This window comes from Globicephala melas, chromosome 3 (genome assembly GCF_963455315.2).
Source record: "Globicephala melas chromosome 3, mGloMel1.2, whole genome shotgun sequence".
NCBI lineage: Eukaryota > Metazoa > Chordata > Mammalia > Artiodactyla > Delphinidae > Globicephala > Globicephala melas.
In genome coordinates, this window is record NC_083316.1 from 157,956,704 (window position 1) to 157,980,787 (window position 24,084).

Below are 24,084 nucleotides of genomic sequence, written 5' to 3' on the forward strand. Positions count from 1 at the left end.
GGAGGCTGGTGAGCTGGCCAAGTCCTCCTGAACAAGCAAGCGAGTGGTGGCTGGCCCAGCCGGCCTGAGCTTGGGCCTCCTCCAAGACTCGCCCCGGAGCAGGGTGGCGCACCCTGGGGAGCCTATAAGGGCCTCTCCACCGCCCTCGCCACTCACTCGATCCCGCAGCCCTTCCTGCGCTTTCGCCCCCCGACTGCCCAGCCATGGAGGCCATCAAGAAGAAGATGCAGATGCTGAAGCTGGACAAGGAGAACGCCATCGACCGGGCCGAGCAGGCGGAGTCGGATAAGAAAGCTGCTGAGGAGAAGTGCAAGCAGGTGACGGACGTGCCTCTGCTGGGCTGCGCCGGGCAGCCCAGCACCCTCTCTGAGCTGGCGAGCTTCTGGGGCCGACGGTGGGGGTCTGGGAAATCTTGGTACTCGGAGGTTGGGGGAGACACAGGGGGTGATGCTCCGGCTGAGAAAGAGTGCTGCTTCGTCTTCCCTGGAGGGGTCTCTGGGCTGGGAGAGAGGGGGCCAACTGGACCCACTCCCAACAAAGCCAGTGGGAGCAAAGCGAATGAGAGAGAGAGAGAGAGACTAAGAAAGCGTGTGAGAAAGAGAGGGGTGTTTGTGTGGGCTGGTTGTGTGTGTGCAGATGTGAGGTGTGCGGATGTGTGTTGGGGTGAAGGCATCAGTGTTGGGGGGTATCCTAGAGGGGGTGGTTTGGGGATGCTGTGTGTGTGAAAGGTATTTGTGTGTGTGTGAGCATTTGTGTGTTCACATGTGTTGTGTGTGTATTTCAGCTCTCTGGAGGGGTGAAGGTGACTAAGAATGTGTGTGCAGAGGGAAGCCTGCGCGTGCAATTGTGGGAAAGTGGGTGTGGAAGAGTATGGCTATGTTTGTGAGTCTGCGTGTGTTGGTGGTATCAGCAGGGGTTTGGGTGTATAAGGGAGAGGCTAGCTGTGTGTGTGCTTGGGCAAAAGTTGACATGACATTAATGGAGTGTGCGGGTGTCAGGGTGAGTGTGTGTGTGTGTGTGTGTGTGTGTTAAGGTGACTGTGTATTTGGGCTGGCGTGCGTGTGTGTGTGTCAGGGTATGTATGTGCCTGTTGGGGTATCTGTGTCAGTGTGGGTGACCTAGCGCCCGTGTCAGAGCACACTCAGGTGTGACTGTGCGTGACAGTCCGAGGAGAGTGGCCAAGTGTGGGTGCATGGTGGGGCCGGCTGTGACCGACTGCAGGGGCAGCTGAGTGAGGGGCTGGGGGCTAGGGTGGGTAGAGATTTGAGGGTGAACCTGAGAATCTCAATGTGTCTCTGTGTATCTGGGGAGCCCTTGCTGTGAGCCTGGCAGGGGAAGGCGGGGATACCTGTGGAAGGCAGAGGCCCCAGACCCAGAGCTTTGGGGACAAGGTTCCCGGGAGGCCCAGGCAGCCGGGACACATCAGAGAGCTAATGGAAGTGTCCTGGGCTGGGCCGTCCCAAGGCCGTGGCTTGGGACACAGCAGAAGTCAGTTGTCTGTGTCTGGGTGGCCAGAGCCGCCAGTGAGAGGAGGGAAGGGGGTCCTGAGCCCTCCCACAGTGCCCTGCCCCACACGGCTCATCTGCACCCTTGGGGTCAACTGCCAAGCCCTCAGGAGCATCAGGGTCTCAAATCAACCCCAGGAGGCGCTTAGGACGGTACCACCAAGTGCCCAGCCCTGCCCATCCCAGGCGTCAGGCCAGCTCAGCAGGTAAAAGTGCAGGCTCTGAACTCAGGCTGGCCTTGCTCACAGCTTAGTCACTGAGCACCCTGGAGCAAACACCTTCACCTCTCTGTGCCTCGGTGGCTACCTGTGTGAAATGGGGAAGTGAAAGTGATGCCTTCCTCACCACCATGGGAGGACGAGAGGTGACTAGGCAGGTGGAGCCCTTGGCCTGGGACCCGGCACAGTGTAAGCGCTCAATAAACTCAGGATTCTTTCCCGCCCTGCCCTACCTCCCCTTTGGGCCTCCCCATCCCCCAGTGTCCTGGGGCTGCCCTAGGCGCCTGTGACACATCCGCACAGGACAGCCCCACCCCAGTTCTCCCTGCCATAAACTCTCCTCCTCCCTCCCTGGCAAACACAAACACCCATCCTGGGCTGGCCCTGAGCTGCCGGCTTCCATCCATCATTTAGCCCTTACCAAGAGGGGCTTAGCTAGGAATTCAGAAAAAAAGCAATTCTATGGCTCTAATTTTCACTAAGGTGTGAGTGACTGATAGAGCACACTCTACCAAGGCGCACACAAGTTCAAAAGGGAAGGCTCCTCAAAGCATCCAGCCAGCTGCACGGCCAAGGAGGCAGGGACAGGTTCTCTGGTCTCCAGCTGGATTTTCATTCTGTTCTCTTTTTTTCCACAAAGCTGCCCACTGGGGTGGACTTGTGCTCAAATCCAGGCCGGATCATCTCCTAGCTCTGTAACTCAGGGCACATTGCTGCCTCTCTCTGAGCCCTCAGTGCTCTTATCTGAGAAATGGGGGCAAACAACGCCTTCTGATGGCAGGGCACCCAAGGTTCCAGAGGTCCAAAGCAGAAGTCTGAGCCCCATAGCGCAGATGGCCAGTTCTGCCTGGGGCAAAGGCGGGAGATGGTGAAAGACTCAATTTATCTGGACTGCCTTATGCTTCAGGAGGCCAGAGAGCATGGGTCTTAGGCCAGCCTGACCCTCAGGGAACCTGCAGTAAAGTCCCAATTCCAAGCCCTCTCTCTCCAGTATGGAAATGGGACCAGGAGGCCCAGCCTGCCCACATCCTGCCCGCTCCCCTCCCAGGGCAGCGACATCCGCCCCAACTGGCCTTTGACCCCACATCCTGCCTCAGCCCTGCCCAAAGGCCCCATTTGCCGGGACTATGGTACGCAGCCCATGACCCTCCTGGCCAAAGTTTTACAGGCAGGGAAACTAGGCCCCAAGAAGGAAGCAACTTGAGGGAGACCTTGCAGAGTCAGTGCAAGGCTCAGCGCCCCCCCCTGCCCCAACCCCGGCAAGGCACCACGCACCCGTACACACTTTGTGTGTGGAATTCGGACAGAGGGAAAGGAACCCGATCTGTGTCCACTTTATTTATTTTTCAGACCCAGCTCCAACCACTGAGGGGTTTGCAGTTGTGTCATTGATTCATTCTGCAAACTTCCCCCGGGGTTCTGTGGCGAACATCAGACCCAGTCCCATACTGGGTGATGCTGGAGCCCAGACTGACCTCAGCCCCAGGCCTGTCTCGCAAGGAGCCCCAGGCTGGGGGAGACAGAACCAAACACGGAGGGCACCCCCTGCCTCAGGGGTCAGGGTTGGGCGAGAGGGTGGGACAGGGACTGGGGGCCCAGGGCAGCAGTGCAGGCCACCCAGGGGAGGGGGCTGGGTGTGGAGGGTCAGTGGGAGGAGGGCGTGATGGGCAGTGGGCACAGTATAGCCTACCAGTTTTGGAATCAGTCTGACAAGGGTTCCAGTGCCCTATCCGTATGGCGTTGGGCAGGTCCCTTTCTTGTTTAGGGACTCAGTTTACCCTTCTGTGACACGAGGCTTCAGGGGGACGGTATTTGTAATGTGTCTGGCACATTCTAACTGCTTCATAGGACTCTGCCTCCCTTATCACAGTCCCCACTCCTTGTTGTCCAAACTTTGCCAGAAAAAGTCGTCAAAAACAATCTTGACACCCAAATGAGCCCGACGCTGCAGAACCTGCCCTCACTTTTTCATGTTAAAAGAGCGTTGTGCCTGGCACACAGTTGGCACCTAGGAAATGCTCTACCACACAGATCTGGAAGGAAGTCAGGTGGACGCTGGGTCAGGCTGACCTGTCTTTAAGGAAACTGACTCATTTTCTCAGTGAAAGTGGAAGTTCAAAAGCAGTAGCCAGGGCGCTCAGAGACCACCACGTCAAGGCTTCCATTTTGCAGATGAAGAGACTGAGGCCGGAAAAGGGGACGGGGTCATACAAGTGGGATTTGGAGTCAGGCTTCCGGGCTCCTTGCCTAGAGGTCAAGTCAGGGTCGGTGGACCCTGTCTTAGGCGGGAGCTGCGGGAGCTGCAGCCACTCTCCTCCTCCTCTGATCTCCCACCCTCTTTTCCATTCCCCAGCTCAGCGGTAGGACACTCAGTAGCCCTGGAAATGGGAGGCTGGGTGGGAGATTGGGATAGCAGCCCTTTTAAGAATTTGCACACATGCACGCGTGCACGCGCGCACACACACACACACACAGAGAACCTGGCACATCTTGCACATTGTCTCAGGCGTGAACATGAGCAAGTTAGGGAGGGATGCAGAAAAGCAGGCCTGTTACGAGGGCCTGTTCAGATGTGGGTTTAAATCCTGTTCTGTGTGATCCGTGGAAAGTCACTCCACCTCTCTGGGCTTCCTGCTGTGAGGAGGAGGAGGATGCAGGGCCCATGGGGGCTGCCTGCCCACGTTGGGAGCATGAACAGGACCAGGGGTCAAACCACCTGAGACATAAAATCAGATCAAAGCCTGATCTGGACTGACCACCCCAGCCTAGAGTTACTGCAGGGGAGGGAGGCGCACAGAGGGAGGGAGGGAGGGTGCTGAGAAAGCTTTCTGAGCTGACCCTTGACTGGTGTGGTGGGGGGTGATGGAGAGGTGAAGGGGTCTGTGGTTTGTAACCCACAGACCTGACCTTCTCAAACTGGGGGTGCCAGGAGGCTGGCAAGACTCTTGGGATAAACAAAAGAGGACTGAAAATGTGGGGAATGCAGGAGACACTTTTATTAAAACGAACACAAGCCAGATTGCAAGAATTTAAGAGATTTAACCTGAGCCTTCCAGGAAAGTGATCTTTAAGGAGTAGCTCTCTTCTAGTAAGCCCCCAAAGTCCAGGAGTGGGGGGCGGGGGCGGGGATTGAGCCTGTCAATCCTTCAGGGTATTTTGTGAGAACCACTCTCTTGGGCAATAGGGAACCATGGCAGGTTCTAGACAGAGGGAGGGTAAACATACTTAGGAAGATCCTCTGCTGCCAGTGTTGGGAAGGCTGAGGGTAGAGGGATGGTCCAGGCCCAGAGTATGAGACTCCCCTGAGGAGGCTGCAAAATTGAACGCGTGTTTGTAGGAAACTTGTCGGGACTTGTTTCCCAAAAGCTGTGATCCATTCTGCAAGAGTATTGGGGGACTCCAAAAAAAGATAAGCACAGCTGGTCCCAGGATAAGGAAAGGATGTGAAAGTCATATTAACAGGTATGAGTGGTGCGTTTATTGAGTGGTGCGTAACATTGTTACCCCTGTTTTACAGATGAGGAAACCTGGACTCCTATGAATGCGGGGGACGCCCCTGCGCCGCGGGGACGTGGCCCCCAGGCTGATGCGTCCCCCTATCTGTCCCCAGGTAGAGGAGGAGCTGACGCACCTCCAGAAGAAGCTGAAGGGGACGGAGGATGAGCTGGACAAATACTCCGAGGACCTGAAGGACGCGCAGGAGAAGCTGGAGCTGACGGAGAAGAAAGCCTCCGACGTACGTACGCCCCCAGTAATGGGGGCGCCCGTGGCAGGGCCGGACAGGAGCCCCGGGGCCAGGCGGGCGGGAAGCGCTGGAGGAAGAGGAGGAGGAGGAAGAGGAAGAGGAGAAGGCGGTGCCTCCCGGCGCTTTCTCCAAATAAGTCCCGAAAGAGGGCACTTTCCAGCAGCTGCGGCCAGCGGTGCCGACGTCAGGCCCTCCCCCAGCGGTGCTGACGTCGGCTGCCCGGCCGGGTGACCTCATCGCCCCGACAGCGGCCGGGCCGGGGGCGGGGAGAGGCGGGGGCGGCCCTGGCGCAGGCAAAGGCTCTGGGGCCGGGGCGCGGCTGCTGCAGCTCTCGCCGGAGCCGAGCCGAAACGAGCGCCCGCCGCTGCCCGCCGCCCGCTGCGTGCGCCTCCGCGCCATGGCTGGCCTCAACTCCCTGGAGGCGGTGAAACGCAAGATCCAGGCCCTGCAGCAGCAGGCGGATGAGGCGGAGGACCGCGCGCAGGGCCTGCAGCGGGAGCTGGACGGCGAGCGCGAGCGGCGAGAGAAAGTGAGAGCCTGCGCGCCGGCTCCTGCACCCCCGGCTGCGGCGCGCCCTCCTTTCTTCCCTTATCCCGGCGCCGCCCGCTTCCCGCGCTCCCTGCGCGCCCGCCGCTGTCGCCCCCCATCATCGCCCCCATTATCCCACCTTTGCACCCTCGGGCCCCGGCGCTCCCGATCGCGGACCCGCAACCTGGGACCCTCTGCTGAGACCCGTTCCTCCATCGCCATCCTCCTTCCCTAGCCTGGGACGGGGGAGGGGGCGCCGCATCCGGGTCGGGCGGGGCCGGCCGAGCGGGAAATGGGGGGATGGGGCGGAGCGGGGGGGTGTACGCGATCCTGGAGTAGGGAGAGGGGGTAGGGGGCACCCTGCTGCCTTCCGACTCGCCGCTGGCGCCGGGGTCCGGGCGGGGGAGGGCGGGGAGCTGCTGCTCCACCTAGGAGCGGGAAGTGAGAGTGAAAACGTTGAACTTCCATTGTCTAGGGTTGGACAGGCCGAAACCGGGAGTGGAGCTGGGGGCGTCGCACTTTCTCGCCTCTTCCGAGGCTTCCCGGTTCCTGCCGAACTTTCCCAGCTGTTCCCAGGGGCGCGGCGGCGACGTGTCTGCTCCAGACTTGGGGCGGAAGTTCAGTCCCGAGCCGCGGGCCTTTCCCTCCCCAGCTGGTCCCTGTGGGAACGCGGGCCGCGGAACCCGCCTTCCTCTAGAAGACCCTTGGAATGTTAGCATGGGGCCCCCGACCCAAGATCGTTTTGTGTGCGGCCGCTGCAAGTTGCGGGGCTTGAGGCAGATAATGGGGCTGAATGAGGAGGGGGCCTCACCGCCCCCTCTCCGTCCCCTGATTGCCCCTTGGGACGGGACAGGTGGTGGCCACCAGTGGGGCTGGAGAGAGATCTGTATTGGTGTACTTAACTGCTAGGAGCGTGTCTCCATCTACAAAGTAGGGATGACAATAATGCTGACCCCAAGGATAGTTGGGAGGGTCTCAGGAGGAAAAACCTCCCTACATGGCAACTGGCATATCGTACGAGCTCTATTACTGGACTTTTTTCTCCCCTCGTTCTACCCCTAGAGGAGCTCACAGCCTAGTGGGGGGGGGGGCAAGGAGAGTCAGACAAATAAGGCTGATTAACATTGTGGGCGGGGTGTGTCTGCGTACTGTTATGGGAGCATGACAGAAGTAGAGAACCAGTGGGGTAGGCTTCAAAATGGAGGTTGAACAGTCTTATAGAATAAATAAGAGTTTTCCGGGACAAGAGACTGTGCAAAGACTCAGAGGAAAGAAAGTTGGGGCAGAGGGTGGAAGCCCAGGGTCCCTGAAAGCTGGAGTGCTGGGACTCAGGGTGGGTACCCCAAAAGTGGAAAAAGTGCCCAACCAGATGGAGCTGCCATGTGTACTGACAGGTCTGGGGAAGAGCCCCCCAGACTGTTTCTCCGCTGGCCAGAGTCAAAGCATTTGATCCTGTAAGGGCTGCTCTGGCGTGAAGAGGCCTCAGAAACCTGGTGTAAGCCTCCAACAGTAGCCAGTTTGGCCTCTTTCGCACACGTAACCGGCATAACCCTCCCTCTGATCTCATCCCAAGTCATCTCTGGAGGACAATTACTTCTGCTTAAAAATGGCCCTCAGCCGTGAGCCAAGACTCAGGAGCGGGACAGTCCAATATGGGAGGAGAGATGTTTTTGGAAAGTTTCGAACTTCTTAAAAAGTTCACTTTTCAAGGCATGCTTCTCTTGATCAGGAAAGGGGAAAAGCCTTAAGAAGGTTCCTGGGCAAAAGGAATTGAGCCCAGGGGGGAAGGGGGGGGCACTTTTTCAGTCTCTTGTAGAGAAAGCCAAGAGCCGGCGTGTGGCAGACTTCTGGGTCTGCCTCCCAACAGCTGGTTTCGTTTAGATTTTTGTGTGATTAACCGACATCTTCCTGTTCCTTTGCCACATGTATCTAGCAAGCCTCTTTTACCTTATAAGGGAAATCCTTTGTAGCGTGTAGAAGCTTTGATTGCAGGAAGGGGTGGAACCGAAAATGACTAGCAGTGACTAGCAGTTTTTCAAAAATACATATGTATGTATGTATGTATGTGTACATATATGAATGTATCTCAGAACTGTCTCGATTCCAGATAGTTGAAAATGTGCCCAAAGCTTGGTTGTCGGGATTCAGAATCCCCCATGTAAAGAGGCAGTGTTTTTTTTTTTTTAAGACTACTCATGAATCGAGCACCTCTGCATGATCTAAAACGTCCGTTCCTTGACTACTAACGGGTATGAGGGTTCTTTTCGGGGTGACACAACGTTTGGAATTAGATAATGGTGTTGGTTGCACCATTTTGTGAGCGTCCTAAAAAACACGGGGTTGGGGGGAAGTCAGTTCCTGCCCCAGTTGCTGAAGGAGTTAAGATTCATATCATTTAAAAAGAATAAAAAGCACCCACTCGTTGGAACGAGTGGGTGACATTTCTTAAAATAGTTCATCAGTGGTTTAAATGGATTCCCCAAACTGATGTTGCAGAGGAAGTTGCGATCAAAAACACCTGTGGGAGCTTCTGCTCCCCCTGCTGCTAGGACTCCGGAGCTAAGAAAAGTTTCCTGACTGTGCTTTTCAGCAACTCTGGCCTTATTCTATTACTCCACGGATTTTTACAGCCTTCCCCAATTCGGAGATTCTTGTCTTGTTATGAAGAAGCCAGGGTAGCTTTATATTTCTCCCGTCGGTTGAGCTCCATTTTACCAATTGGCAATATTCCTAAGTGTGTGGCCTCGAAGCCCCTGCAGAACTCAGAGCACAGGTTCGGCGAGGGAAGAACCCTGGGCTGGGGCTCAAGAAGCCGTTCCCTACCAGCTCTGTGACACTGAACCAAACTACTTTGCCTCACTGGATCTCTCAATTTCCCCAGCTGTAAAATGGGTGAGATACGTGAGGATTAAATGAGGTGAAACCGTGGCAGTAAGAACTGCACTTTGTGGGACTTCCCACATGCCAGGTGCAATGCCATACCCTTCCTTTACAGTCCCCACAGAGGCGCGAAGCAAGCAGGCCCTGGGATAGGGAGGCTCAGAGCAAGCCGTGAAACGACCTGCCCAATGCCACGTGGCTATAAACTGGCAGAGCGGGGATTCTGACCCAGCACACTGTGATCCTGGAGTTCTTGCTTTTATGCACGCCACCATATTCCCTTCCTTGTAGGTGAAAACATCTTGAAAAGCCACTAACAACATTCTGACATCTCTCCCATGCCTGTAACCAAGTTTTCTTTCCTTTCCTTTCTTGTATCTTTTTGTCCCAACGTCTCTCAGCCAGGCTTGGTTAAGGACGGCGTTCCAACTGGGCCGCCCCCAGCCTCCCTCCCAACTGTATGGCCAACATGTAACTGAGGCGTCCAGATTCTTGCATTTGTCTTGCCATTCAGGTGGCTGGGAGCAGACCTTATGTGACAGGGTGAGCCGGTCACTGGTGGCCTTGCTCTCTAGAAATACCATGGAGAGGCCAGCACCATCCTCTTGGAACATACAGCTTACTTATCTCTCTCTCCTGTATTGACTTGACAGACTGTCCTATTGTGGTAGATGTTTGCTGACATTTGGGGGAAAGATCATATGGAAAATTCACATTCTCCAGATGAGACAGAGTGTGAATTCCTTATCACCTGGATTCCTGGGTGGGCTTTGGCAGGGGAAGCAGGTTAGCTGGGGGAAGGGCACTGTGTGAGTGGAGGGCTCCTGCTGCTAGCTGACCCGTTTCCTTCTTAACCTGGCTGCACCTCTGACCTCCCTAGGCTGAAGGTGATGTGGCAGCTCTCAATCGACGCATCCAGCTCGTTGAGGAGGAGTTGGACAGGGCTCAGGAACGACTGGCCACAGCCCTGCAGAAGCTGGAGGAGGCAGAAAAGGCTGCAGATGAGAGTGAGAGGTAAGGACGCTTTGAACCCAGTGGCATTAGCGCTTGCTTCTGGGAAACGGGGATCGTGTCGTAGAGCGGACCTGCCAGAGCTGGGGTGAGAGTAAATGAGATCACACAGACCTGCACGTGTGCACATACGTACAAATGCGTATGGTGTGTACGTAGGTGCAACGCCTTGTAAACCATCATGCTGTAGGTAGGGGCATTTGATGTGGTGGCTCCAAAGGAAAACTAACAACAGGCAGAAGAAGGCAAAAAATGGACACATATAAGATTGCAACTGCAACTGTCACTGGCAATCAGTTTGCAGAACGCTGCTTCTCACATTCTCCCTGAAAGTCGCTGTGCGTCTCGTCATCAGTGTTCTCAAGATATCAGTTTCCAGGGTGATGTGAGAAGGCGGGGGATGAAAATTTGGAATGGGCCATCTACATAGATGTTCGTAGGCAGTGCTTCAGGCTTTGGGCTACTGGACAGCTGTGTGTCAGGGACATGCACGAACCAGTCCCATTAATATATTTGCCACTGACAGAGCTACGCTGCCTCCAGAAGGGTACTGTGTCCTCCAGAGTGGGCAAGTTCTCTGGCACGCCTTGGCGCAGGCTCTGGAGGACTGAGGGCAGATTGTGTAATTCACAGAAGCAGCTGTCTCTGTGTGGTGGTAAATGGGTTCCTTGTGTGGTCATGGTGTGGGCTGGCCCATTGGTCCTCGTGTATCTGCCACATCTTCACAACAGAATTCTCACCGGACCCATCCACCATAGTTTTCTGGTATATACTCCTCCCAAGGGTTCATTCCCGATTGTACTGTTGTGACCATACCCTGGAGAAGCAGAACCAACCGGGGAATCTTGGAGATTGACTTTTCGAGCTGCCCAAGTGGGAAATTTCTTCCCGTGCAGTGGAATAGTCCTACCCAGGGCACAGATCCCAGTGCAGGCACAGATCTCTGCTTCAGCCACTTAATAGAGGGAGAGGGTGGCCGCTCAGGGCAGTCACAAGGAAGTGTGAAGGATCCAGTCACAAGTTGCTCATGGCTGTGCCTGGGGCCTAGATTAGCTGCTACCGTTGTTCACAGTCAGACCAGCCTGGCCAGATTGTCTCACTTCTGTGACCTCCCCAAGGCAAACCACTAGAGCCTGGGAAAGCCCCTCACTTATTGGTATCACGTTACCAGAGGCCTTTGATGGTACCCCTGTTAGACACTGCTGTTTAGGTAGAAAGAATCTTATACTTGGGAGATGGAGAATCTAGATTTAAGTTCTTCCAAAAAGCCACTGCCATTTACTGTGTGGCCTTGGACAAGTCACTTTGATCTCTCCACTGCTGCAGAGGGTTTTCCAAACTTGACGATCTTGAGGACTGGTACAGGCATGGACAGTGTTTTGATAGTCAGCTGAGAATGGTAGTGATAGTCCGAATGCAAGTATTTGTTAGAAGTATATGGTGGGGGTTGGGGTGGTGTGATGAATTGGGAGATTGGGATTGACACACGTACGCTAATATGTATTAAATGGATAACCAATAAGAACCTGCTGTATAAAAAAATTAAATGATTCAAAAATTCAAAAAAAAAGAAAAGAAGCATATGGTCCTCTGCTGTTGGCAGGCACAACACACGTCAATACGTTATCCAGCACTGGCCTCTTCTTTGGAAGTATCTGATCTTACCTTGTCCACCCCAAGCAGTGCAGGCTAGAGTGAGCTCCATTTCATGGTCAAAAGTTGTAGGAGACTTCCAGCCATCCCCAGGACGCTGTCCTTTCCAAAGTGGACTTCAGTTCAGTATCCACTTCAGTTCAGGCCTTCCTCACCCATCACTTTGTGGGTACCTGCCTCTTACCTGGTCTTCCCACTGCAGTCCATCATTCTGGTTTCCACTCACTCCTGCTTTTGAAACCCTCCTGTGGTTCCATGTCCCCTTGGCATAAAACACTTAGTGTGTCATTCAAGCAGCCTATGGTCCAGCCACCCTGACCTCCCTGCCATATTCTTTCATTCCTCTGGGGCTTTCTTGTACAGCCCTGTCTCACTGAAGAATACCTTTCCCCTCCTTGTTCATTTGTGGACTCTTTTCTGGGAAGTGCCTCGTCTCTCTCTCTCTCTCTCTCTCTCTCTCTCTCTCTCTCACACACACACACACACACACACACACACACACACCACTTCACTGCAGCAGAATTCATCATTCCAACAGCCAAGCTGGGCCCAGACCTCCGATCACATCGTGGTAACTGCTGGCGTACAAGTCCCCCTTGTTACTAGTTAGTGAGAGACTCTATAGGATGGGAGTGTGGACTCGAGCCACATCACCAGTTTGAATCCCAGCTCGGCCACTTACTGGCTGTGTAACCTTAAGCAAGTTATTTGCTTAACTGAGTCTCTCTATGCCTCAGTTTCTTCCTCCGTGAAATGGGGATAATGTACCTACTCTGGGGGCGGGGGTTGTGAAGTTTGAGGCACTTAGTGCCTGGCGTTTGGCAAAGATGAAGTGAACGTGAGCAGCTCTACAATTTCCTGTTCGGAGTACGGTTCTTGGTAGATGTCAGAGAAGTGTTTAGATGAGCAGATGCATGGAGGTGTGTGATGAGGCGGTAATGTATGGAAGTAATGACGAGGTTTGCTCCTTGCAGAGGAATGAAGGTGATAGAAAACCGGGCAATGAAAGATGAGGAGAAGATGGAGATTCAGGAGATGCAGCTCAAAGAGGCCAAGCACATTGCTGAGGAGGCTGACCGCAAATACGAGGAGGTGAGTTGGGGTGAGTGGGGCTGGTAGATGGCAGCAGCAGGAAGTGGGGAGGAAATGGATCTGTGATAGGGAGAACCCTGGGGCCGCCTAAAGGAAGTTCTTGGTCAGCTCAGCTGTCCTTCTGTGTCCACATCTGTTTTCCTAAGACAGCCACTTGGCTAGGAAACCATATCTTCCACGACGCCAAAAGTCCTGGGAAATTCTGTGACACTCAGACAAGTGGGGACTTAGACTTAATGGGGAAACCAAGCGATCAGATCCCTTTTTTGTCCTGCAGCTTGGTGTTAGGCTAACATGGGGGATTGTGGTCCCCAGTCGTGGGTCTTCAGGCCATGAAAGCTCAGTTGCTCCTTCTGCCTGCCCTCATGGTCCCATCTCTTCCTTCACTTCCCGGGGCCTGAGGGAGAGAATTTAGGTTTTCTCCGGGACTGTCTGAGTCGGAGAAGCAGCTGAAAGCCCCGCGTTGCAGATGGTCTGGGCGTGGCCTTGCTGTCTGCACGGGGGAGGGCATTGAACTAGATGTGGCTCTTAGGGGTCAGTCTCGGTCGATCCTTCCTGTCTCTGCAGGTAGCTCGTAAGTTGGTCATCCTGGAGGGCGAGCTGGAGAGGGCAGAGGAGCGTGCCGAGGTGTCTGAACTGTGAGTGGCAGAGCAAGGCTGAGTGGCGCCCAGCTCAGCTCCGGGGCGGGGGTGGAGCTGGGAGGGAGCTGGTTGTGTTGGGAATGGATACCGACCAGGGCCTCTGGTCAAGTGGACGGGCATCTGAGACTCATTGCTCAGTGCCTCCTCTTTGCCTCCATGGCTGACAAAGAATGATGGGCAACTGTTTGTTCTTACTGCCCTGGGCAGTGCTGCCCACGTGTTGACTCTTCCCACAAAGGTATTGGGAAAGATGAGTGAGACAGGGAGAGCAGAGAAGCCCAGAAGTCCGTTTTCCCAGAGGGGATCCCTCAGGAGGCTGTGCCTTCTTTTTTTTTTTTTTTTTTTTTTGTGGTACACGGGCCTCTCACTGTTGCTGCCTCTCCCGTTGCGGAGCACAGGCTCCGGACGCGCAGGCTCAGCGGCCATGGCTCACGGGCCCAGCCGCTCCGCGGCATGTGGGATCTTCCCAGACCGGGGCACGAACCCGTGTCCCCTACATGGGCAGGTGGACTCCCAACCACTGCGCCACCAGGGAAGCCCTGTGCCTTCTTAAAGGAACACTGAGGGCAGGGTGCCATGTCAGTGTTTAAATGCCTTGTTCTTGATGTCATTGTTGGATTGGGACACATTCCTGGGGGGAAAGGTGAGAAGGTTGACCGGAATCCCCACAAGCTCCCCACCAGAAAACCAAAATGCCTCCCCCCTCGGACTTGGGTGAGGAATCCAGCTCCCCGGAGCATTCCTGCTGTGCTGAGAGAGATCTGGTTTCGAAAATCCGCTCCAACCTTGCTTCCTGGAGTGTCCGGTGTAAACTCCGATTGCTCCCAGCCCCCGTCTCATTCTTAAACACCTTCCGGAGTCAACCACATCAATCATAGATTTCACAAGTCCCTGTTGCCTCAGACTTGGCAGGAGCCCAGGAGTGCTTTACAAACCTTCCAAATACTCCTCGGCCTGCCGCGCCTTTGCCTGGCATGATAGGGTTTTGATAAACACACAGCGCTGTGTCTCAGAAAAAGCCATTAACATTTTTTCCCCCCACATTCCTTCTGGGGGCCCCTGGAAGTGCGATTCCTCCTTTTGAAAACTTCTTTTAGGGAAATTGCCTGATGTAAGATAAGACACAAAAATCCCTTGTCTTTGGGCAGAAAATGTGGTGACCTGGAAGAAGAACTCAAGAATGTCACTAACAACCTGAAGTCGCTAGAGGCTGCATCTGAAAAGGTTGGTGGTTGGCTTGAGCTGGAGGGTGATTTGCTGGACTTTCTTCTTTTCTTCCCCCAACGTACTCAGGAGCGTGCTAGGGTATCAGGGATCTGACCTGTATTTGCTAACGGTAGCTTTGGTGCCCAGCAGCCAGGTTTTTCCCCTACAGAAAGAGGTGTCCAGCAGCTAGATTTCCCCCCTTTTAAGATGGGGTCTTAGCACCATCTCTTATCTCTACCTCCCGGAAGGTGGAGACGGAATGAGACTGGGACCTGGCCAGGCTCCTCTTAGGTAGATCTGAGGATCATCATATAGATACAGAGCCTACAGAGCCTCACTCTCAACTGGATCCCTGGGTTCCTCCAGAAATACTTTCTAGAAGGTCGAGCGGCAGTCAGAGGTGGAATTGGGCTTTATTAGCTGAAACAGTACCCAAAGCAGTCATTACAGGAGAGAGCATTAGGAGCAACGTACACGCTCTTCCATGGCCTTCTTCCCACCCCCCGCCAACCCCTGCATCCTCATCTCTTTCTCATTCTCCCTCCTCCTACTCCCCTCCAGTTGCATTGAACTTCAGTTTCACAAACATTCCATGTGGGTCACCTTCAATACCTTGAACCTGCTGGCCTTCCCTTTGCTCTCTGCTTGGCAACCCCCTATTCATCCTTTAGGCCCCTGCATGAGAGGCCCTCCCTGATTGCTCACCTAGGTTAGGTGTTTCTCAGCTGTGTAGCCCCACCTACTTTTCCTATCATGATGGTTGATCACATTTATCATAACTAATTGCATGCCTTCCTTGCTAGATTGTAGGTTTTAAGGACAGGGACTATGTCTTGTTTAGAGCTGTGTCATTAGTCCTAGCGTTGTGCCTGGCGTATATCTCATACTAGGATAGGTGGTGAATAAATGCAGACCACATATGTATGCCAGATGCTGCCCTGGTCACGGGGAGAGATGCTACAGTGATGGTACGGCTTCTGTTCTTGAAGATCTTGAAGTCTAGCTGAGTAGAGGGGTTGATAAAGTAACAAAGTGCAGTGGGGCTTCAACAGAGGGACTTCACAAAGTTGGGAAAGGTGTCACGAGGAGGTGACGTTAGAAAAGACCGTAGAGTGGGATGCTGGCCAGGAGCTCAAATTCCAGAGTCAGGTTCCAGTCACGGCTTGGTCACTTCGTAGCCATGTGACCCTAGACAAATTAGCTAACCTGTCTGTTACTCTTTACTCTTCTGTGAATCGGGATTGATGATATCTAGCAACATAGCAGGCAGTTAATGAAGGTTTGCTACTATTCATCTGAGTCGAGCCCTGAAAGACAAACATAACTTCTGACAGATAGTAATGAGGAATGGAACATTCCATGCTGGGGGGCCCAGTTGTAGTCAAGGGCTGGAGACCAGAGAACACTCAGAATAGGGCTAGGAAGTGGCCAGCACCTTGGGGAAGCTGATGGGAAGTGGGGTTGGAAACATAGGTTAGGCCAGCTGCTGTGGAGGGCCTTGAGTAGCCTATTTCCATGCGGTCATCTGCACCATATTCATCACATGTGTATCCTGAGTTGTCAGCTCAGGTCTTGAGATCAATACCATCCCAGAGGGATCTCTCCCGGATTCTCTGAGTTTTGCACACCTTTCTTCTGCCTGGGAAGGTGCCTGTCTCCACTTCTTAGGCAGGTTCATAGCTTCAAGCACACACTTTTCTCCGAGGAACAGGGAACATGCATTCTTCTGTGCTTTTTTTCCCTTCCTTTTTTAAAAGCAGTGTTTTGGTCTCTCCCACAGTATTCTGAAAAGGAGGATAAATATGAAGAAGAAATTAAACTTCTGTCTGACAAACTGAAAGAGGTGCGTGTGATTTCCATCCAACTAGTTCAGGTTTCTCCTGCGGCTGGTCTTAAAGCACTCATAGTGACTCCTTTCTTCTGCCCTAGGCTGAGACCCGTGCCGAATTTGCAGAGAGAACAGTTGCAAAACTGGAAAAGACAATTGATGACCTGGAAGGTATGAAATTACCATATAATTATGTTTGCTCTGCCTCCCTCTACACGACACATCCCCAGACAGTTGGGGGGAATCTGGAAAGGCTGATTTGGGCTTCGTCCACTTTAGGATAGCAAAGTGCAGAGTGATGTCACATGTGGAAGTCTGGAGCCCTGGAATGGAACAGTGCAAATCAAATTCAGACTAGGGTCGCCATTTTTCAAGAACTAAAATATTTCTGCTTAATTAGCTCCACATGTGAGTAAAGAGACCCAAATATGGCTGATTCTTTTCAAGTCTTTAGAATTTCCTTTGATTTGCTCATTTCTGACACGCCTTGCATTTTTTAAATGCCTTGCATTTTTACAGAAGCTCTCTCCCAGAGAGTGCAAAGCTTATCACAGTATGAGAAAATGGAAATTTAGAGACCGTGGAGACCTGAATTAAGACTCCAGTCTGCGAGTCTGCTGCCCACATATCCCAGAATTTCTTGAAGAGTTCCATCTTTAAAAAAAATTCTGTCCCATGTTCTTCATGAAATAACCCAGAACTTCCAGAATCTTGGGGTTCAAACGAAATCTCCCAAACTGCCTGTCCCACCCAGAAAGGGTACAGAACTCATTCCTCAGACCATGTGTCCCAATGTTTGATTTAGGAAGTGAGGTTTCCATATAAGGGAAAATGCCCCATTCCAAAGTACAGCCTTTGGACTGGATGACATCATTGAAAGTCAGAAATAACCTGGGGTGGGAGATTGGTGGGGAGAAGCTCTAGCCATTTCTAGTCACCACTCTTTTTAAAGGTTCATTATGGCTAACCCCCTGCAGAACTTCACACCACTTAGAAATCACTCCATAGATCTTTTGCTTTCTCTTTTGTGTTACACAGGACACGACTTTCTCCTAGTTCATGCTTTGTTTTCTCACTTTTTTTTTCTTCCTCTCGTTGCTCATGTGTGGCACTCCATTCCGACCCTCGCGTTCTGTACCCTGTACCTCTTCTTCTGAACTCTCTCCCTGGGGACCTCCGCCCTCTAGACGAGCTATATGCTCAGAAGCTCAAGTACAAAGCTATCAGCGAGGAGTTGGACCATGCTCTCAACGACATGACCTCTCTCTAAGAGGCGGCTGGGGTGCTGCCCTCTGTCCTAGCAATACTGAAGTCTGCCTTCTCACTGTGGTGCCTATACTCCTGTGGGCTTCTAGAAGCTAGAAGCTCCAGTTTCCTGCCTCCTGGTTTGACCTTTCAAGCCTTCTTCTGCTGTGTCTGTGACTGTGTGACAGAAATAAAGACAGGCAGTCCTCACCTTCATGCCCTCTCATTTTCATTTTCTCCACTTGCCGCTTTTGAGCCGTAGCTATGAGGCCCTTGACCGTGACTGCAACCAAAAGTGAGTGGTTCAAATGAAGAGCTCGTTTCAAAAAGAAAATTATGGCCACATGATTCTTTTCTGACAATGTAAAAACAAAAGCCAACTTGGCCTGAGCTCTCAAATGTATTAGCTAACTGTATCTGCATGCCAATAGCAGTTTTTCCTTAAATAGAAATTATGTTGAATGGAGACTCATCCAACCTCCTGAGCAGCTTAATAGAGTCAGAAGAACTTGCAAAAACCAGCAGGCTTATCGCTAAAAAGAGGCTACCTTTGGATGGGGCTTCATCTGTGGATTCAAATAGCGGCAATGGCATTTTGGTCTCCTTAGTCCTCCTTTTCTCATGTTTTCTCTGTGAAATACTTGGAGAGTGGTGCCTGGGGTTCCCTATGTCTTCATTGTTCACTGAACACCTCTCCAGTTCCCAGTCCTGGGAGGAAGCTCACCTCTATACCCTGCCCTTAGAAAACAACTATACAAGGAATTAAAGGGCATCCCATTAACAGGGCAAGGGAATGGAAGCTGCTGGAATGCCAAACAAAGGAAGTGAGGTGATTCTTTCCTGAGTTCCAAACGAAGTTGCCTGAGATGCTAACATCTATCTCCCCTCATACTTGAGTTAACTAGAGCCAGGAACCTTGGTTTAGTGACAGCTCATAAAATTTGCGTGTGGGTGTTAAAAGCTCACACCTATGGTGACCAAAAGCTCATCAGTTTTCCCAAGAGAATCCAAATTTTAAATAGTCTGTGTGGCTCTCCCCTGCACCCCACCGCTGCCACCACCTTAAATTGTCCCAGAAACACTGACATTTTGATGTCCAAGCCGTCTTCCAGACTGCCCCTTGAACCTGAAAATGGCATGAAAAGCTCCAGTGAGATCATTAATTTTTGGTCACTATAGCTTGTTATTCCTCATCCAGTAATTTTTTATTTAGGTGGGAACCTCTGTCACAATTCTTTATATTCAGTCCTCCAAAATACATCTTCCCTAAACTACCCATGCCCTTCCACCTCCAACCTTTCTCTGTTCCTAACTGCTGTCCACCCTGAACTTCTACATAAACCACTCCCCTCACATATTGCTATACATATGCCCCTGGAAAGATTAAACTGTGTAGGGGTATGTGTTTTTTGTTTTCTCTCTCTGCATACTTGTTCCTGGGATTTTTCCAGCCATACGTAGCCTCCACCCTTTGAAATAACTGCAGCCCTGTCTATCCAGTCAGTCTGCATCACTAAGCACCTAGGTGGAACTTCATTTAGCGATTAGGGCCACGGAGATCTACTTCTACCTGTTGACAGCGTGGGGGCCTGTCCCATTCTCAAGGGCAATTAACACTTTAGGGGAAAGTTAGCCTCAGACCTAATGATAAAGCAGATGCCAGGGAATCCAAGTGGCAAGGTGTGAAGTGAGGTCGAGATTTGGAGTTGGGAAACCTGGGTTTCCATCCCAGCTCTACCATTTTAGCTGTGCAACCCTGAACAAGCTGCTTAGCTTTTTTGCAAAAACAAAAGTGATAGCTCAGTGGTTGAGGATTAAATGAGGTAATGGAGAAATTGGTTCACACATAGTAGGCCCTCAGTTACTTCTGTTAATCCAGACTGGACAGGCCCAAGTAACTGTCCTCTGAGAGAATCCCCCCAGGTCATAGTCACTAGATTAGATTTTTAAAAGTGCCACATCAAATGAAAGGTTCAGTAGCTTTAGTTGAAAGGCTGCCATCTTTTGCAGTCACTTTTATTCTTTCTGAAAATTTCCAAGCTGATCATATCACATTTTATGAGGCACTGTGCTTTCCTCTGGTATTTGAATAAGTCTTGGCCTAGTCCTTATCAGCCATCACTCACTGCAAACCAGTTCTCTCTCATGCTCTGTCATGCACAGCCCTAGATGGCATCTTAGATTTTGGGGTTTTGTTGGGTTTTTTTTTGTTTGTTTGTTTCATCACCTCAATTACTTAATAATGTACCTATAGTCTGGCTTAAATTTCAATCATGTTGCATTTACCTGCAGTTTGACTACACTGCTATGGACACATAGAAACAATAACACAATTATGCGTGGAATTTAAACAGCCATTCCCAGAAGCTCCAAAGGAAAGATGGGTTACAGGATTATCTCTCCCTACCATAAGCTCAAGGATTAATTAACCAGCACTAGGAAGAAAATGTATTAAGTCATCCATATCTTAGACTAAAATCTGTGTAGCATTTCATAAGTTCTGAAGCATTTCTCATTTGTGCCTCATAATAACCCCCATGCCACACAATGGTATTATTATCCCCATTTGATAGATGGGGAAACTGAGACCTAGAAAGGTTAAATGGCTTACTTCATTGGCCCAACTGGGGCTTAAATCCAGGTGTTCTCTCTAGGATTGCCAGATTTATCATATTAAAATATAGGACACTCAGTTAAATTTGAATATCAGATAGGCAATGAATAAATTTTTAGCATAAGTATATCTCAAGCAACATTTGGGATACACTTGTGTTAAAAAATTTATTCGTTGTTTATCTGAAATTCAAATTTAACGGAGCACCTGTATTTTATTTTGCAACCCTATCCGGCTCCCAGACTTGGCATTTAGTGTCTGCTAGTCCACGGTGTTCTGCTATAATTAAAATGTAGAGTACCTTCTCTGCTCTTTCACTCTGGCAATGTGGAGTTTAGAAACCTTTTTTTTTTTCCTTTAACAAAGATGCTTATTAATTTATTTTTCCCTCATTCTTAATTCTCACCAGAAAAGCTTGCCCAGGCCAAAGAAGAGAATGTGGGCTTACATCAGACACTGGATCAGACACTAAACGAACTAAACTGTATATAACCAAAACAGAAGAGTCTTGTTCCAAAAGAAACTCCAGAGCTCCGTGTCTTTCTCTTCTCTTGTAAGAAGTTTCTTTTGTTATTGCCTCTTCGCTTTGCTGGAAATGTCAAGCAAATTATGAACACATGACCAAATATTTTGTATCAGAGAAGCTTTGAGCACCAGTTAAATCTATTCCTTCCTTTTTTCAAACGGCACCAGCTTTTTCAGCTCTATTTTTATCCTTAAATTGCATTTATTCCTAAGGTAGGCAGGGTATTTCATATTGAGCATACTCTCTTAAGACTGAGGGCATTTGGTTCCTGGGAGAATAGACAACCTCACACTTTCGAAACACAGATTCCGATATCTAGTCATGGGTCAGTTTAAAAGGCTGAAGAATATTCACCATCGGTCACACTATAGGAGGCCAGGGACAGTCACATTAAAATGGGTGGGGATTTTCCATCCAGAGCAAAAAAGGGGGGTGGGGGTGGGATTACTATGGGAAGTCATAAACCAGAGAGGTTAACCTGATCATCCTGCCTCTTTTCCACCCTCCACCGTGCAGAACAAACATCCTCTGAGCAGTCAGCATGAGAATGCCTGGAAAAGAGTCATAATAATTACCCAGATGTTTTCGGAATAGATGATTGATATGCTCTTCTCCATGCTTCTTTCACTCTAAAGTTGTTCTCTGAGGAGCTAATGTTTTATTCCAATAATGACCCATGCTTATCTGCTCCGATATGAGGCCATCCACTCAGCAGGAATGAATGTTGTAGAATTCAGTCCTATTCAGAGAAGCCGTATCAAAAACACTGCTAGCATCAATAATTAAGACTCTTTTTCTATAAACAAATATTGGGCAGAATGGCGCTCTCTGACATCAAAGTAAAGATGAAAAAGTAAGTGGCCTAACTTCATCTCCTCTATACTCCAGGGACTGGCAAATTGGAGATTTACTTATCTGGAATTTTAATTCCTTCTTCAGGACAAAGTTAATCAAAGACCAAGAAACTCCTGATTAAACTGGATATGGAGTATTTTGTAGACAGGGCTGCACATTTTGTCTTTGTTAGATTTCTGCTTTCTCAGTTAACATCTCAGAGCTGAAACATTCCACATTCCCCAGCAGTGTGGGAGCCAACTCAAGTTTACAATTCTGACTAAAAATCACCCTGCTTCTAGCTTATCCAAATCCCCTGCCCCTCACTCCTATTTATTAAGCATCACACTACCCAGGAGATACACTAGCAAATTGTGCAACTGAATAAAACCCACACTTTTCATTTAGATTCTTGCAACTGTATCATATGTAATAGTATCACTTTTTCTACATTTTGGTCAAATAAATTTTTACATAAACTACAATTTGTGTGAATTTTAGAGTGTGTGGGGACATAGACAACATTATGGTTTGACAATGTAAGTGGGAAAGAAAGGAAAGATAACTGTACCAAGAACTCAGCAAATGTTATTTATTTGCTGTCTACCATGACTACCTGATATAAGGATTATGATCTCTATATTACAGGTGAAAGCTCTTTGCCTTAGTAACTCAAAGCTCCTGTCCTTTGTTATCCCCAATCCTGCCTGAGCCAGACTAAAAGAATGAGGAAGATTTTAATAGACAAGATAGGAGCAGGAAAGATGGTCCCTATCACTTGAGTCACGAAAGCACAAGGCCTGGCTGGGTAAGGTTTTCTCTGTGTGACATATAAAAAAGAAAAAAGTAGGAAAGCTGGAAGGTAGGCGGGGTCCACACTGATGAGAGCCTGAACTTAAATTAAGTTGGTCCGGAGTGGAGAGCCACTGATCAATAATCAATAAATAAAATAAATAAATTAGGAAAATCCACTTAGCATGCATTGTCAGGAAGGACTAGAGTGGGGTAGACTAGAGGCAGGAAGATCAGTTAGAAAGGTATTTCAGTTAATCCAGGACAGTGCTTGCCAGACTGGAATAAGAAGGAAGAAGTGATCTGAAGGAAAGTAATCTTTAGACTTGGCTTACTGGATGGCAGGAACTTAAAGAAGAAAGTGTCAAGGGTGGCTGTAGTTTCACTACCTGAATTGCTTTGAGGTTTGCCTTAAGATCTGATCTTGGGGAAGGGGGTTAGGGAATCCAAAAGAAATGAAAGCCTTTAAGACATGAATCCAGTATGCAAACAATTATTTTTGTTACCAAGTACAGTTAAAAACATTTCCTTCATTTTAATTCAACATTTGGCTGACACTGTGAGCTTGTTTAGGTGGTAGAGGCAGGGAATGTCCATGAATAAAGTATAATGCCCCCCTCTAAGTGCCCTACCACTGCTAGATTGAAGTTCCTCCTCTCCCTCCTCCTCACCCCCTTGGGCTGTAATCTAATCTCAGTATACTGCTTTAGTCATCCTGGTGCCTCAGCACCTATTATAAGTATTTAATGTTTGTTAAACTGACATGTCTCAGCTCTTGGGGAGTTCCCAATCCCATGAAGTGTGGGTGGGACAAAAGGTGAGGTTAGGACCAAACTGTGAGGAATTTATCCTGCCAATAGACCATGGATGGATATTGGATAAATGTTTTAGACTAAGCTCACTGCAGGGTGGAATCTGGATTAGAGAACGATCAGGGAGAGCAGTGGAGAGATGTGATGATCTGACGAGCAAAAGAAATAGAAGAGGGCTTCCCTAGTGGTGCAGTGGTTGAGAGTCCGCCTGCCGATGCAGGGGACACAGGTTCATGCCCCGGTCTGGGAAGATTCCACATGCCGTGGAGCCGCTGGGCCCGTGAGCCATGGCCGCTGAGCCTGCGCTTCCGGAGCCTGTGCTCCACAACGGGAGAGACCACAACAGTGAGAGGCCCGCGTACCGCAAAAAAAAAAAAAAAAAATAGAAGAGCAAGGAACTTCCCTGGTGGTGCAGTGCTTAAGAATCTGCCTGCCAAGGCAGGGGACACGGGTTCGATCCCTGGTCTGGGAAGATCTCACATGCCACAGAGCAACTAAGCCCATGTGCCACAACTACTGAGCTCACGTGCCACAACTACTGAGCCTGCGCTCTTAGAGCCTGTGAGCCACAACTACTGAAGCCCGCGTGCCTAGAACCCGTGCTCCACAACAAGAGAAGCCACCGCAGTGAGAAGCCCATGCACCTCAAGGAAGAGTAGCCCCTGCTCGCTGCAACTAGACAAAGCCCGTGCAGCAACAAAGACCCAGTACAGCCGAAAATAAAATTAATTAATTTAAAAAAAAAATAGAAAAGCAAGGTTTCAGAGCTATTTAGAACATCCTTAAAAACCAGGCTGTGAGGGATGAAAGAAAATATGGTGGCTTAGGTCTCAGAAAAGTAATTCAAGACAAGCTAGTGTGAGTACAAGATGACAAGTTCAGTTGTGGACATGATGAGTTTGAAGTATCTTTGACAGATCCAAAGGTAAATGCCCAGGAAGTAGTTGGGTCATG

The 24,084-nt window shown here is 50.4% G+C and overlaps 1 protein-coding gene across 4 annotated transcripts; it reads left to right on the forward strand.

Moving 5' to 3' along the window:
* Positions 1-23: 23 nt before the first annotated feature.
* On the forward strand, positions 24-22,011 carry TPM4 (tropomyosin 4). Of its 4 annotated transcripts, none has more exons than XM_030880289.3 (9): positions 24-317; positions 5,334-5,459; positions 9,757-9,890; positions 12,515-12,632; positions 13,200-13,270; positions 14,422-14,497; positions 16,260-16,322; positions 16,409-16,478; positions 17,495-20,531. In XM_030880289.3, exons 1-9 carry the CDS (start codon positions 204-206, stop codon positions 17,575-17,577), a joined length of 855 nt encoding a protein of 284 aa, XP_030736149.1. In that variant the 5' UTR covers positions 24-203; the 3' UTR covers positions 17,578-20,531. The 4 variants fall into 4 exon arrangements, with proteins under 4 accessions (XP_030736149.1, XP_030736147.1, XP_030736151.1 ...); XM_030880287.3 differs by lacking the exon at positions 17,495-20,531 and adding an exon at positions 20,576-22,011 and having other exon boundaries at positions 34-317; XM_030880291.3 differs by lacking the exons at positions 24-317; positions 5,334-5,459 and adding an exon at positions 5,648-5,997.
* Positions 22,012-24,084: the final 2,073 nt, after the last annotated feature.

Excerpts from the sequence above, each read along its gene's own strand:
- TPM4 (XM_030880289.3), top strand. The coding sequence starts at position 204 with ATGGAGGCCATCAAGAAGAAGATGCAGATGCTGAAGCTGGACAAGGAG. Across the intron at positions 13,271-14,421 it reads CGTGCCGAGGTGTCTGAACT|AAAATGTGGTGACCTGGAAG; the intron begins GTGAGTGGCAGA and ends GTCTTTGGGCAG. Across the intron at positions 16,323-16,408 it reads TGTCTGACAAACTGAAAGAG|GCTGAGACCCGTGCCGAATT; the intron begins GTGCGTGTGATT and ends CTTCTGCCCTAG.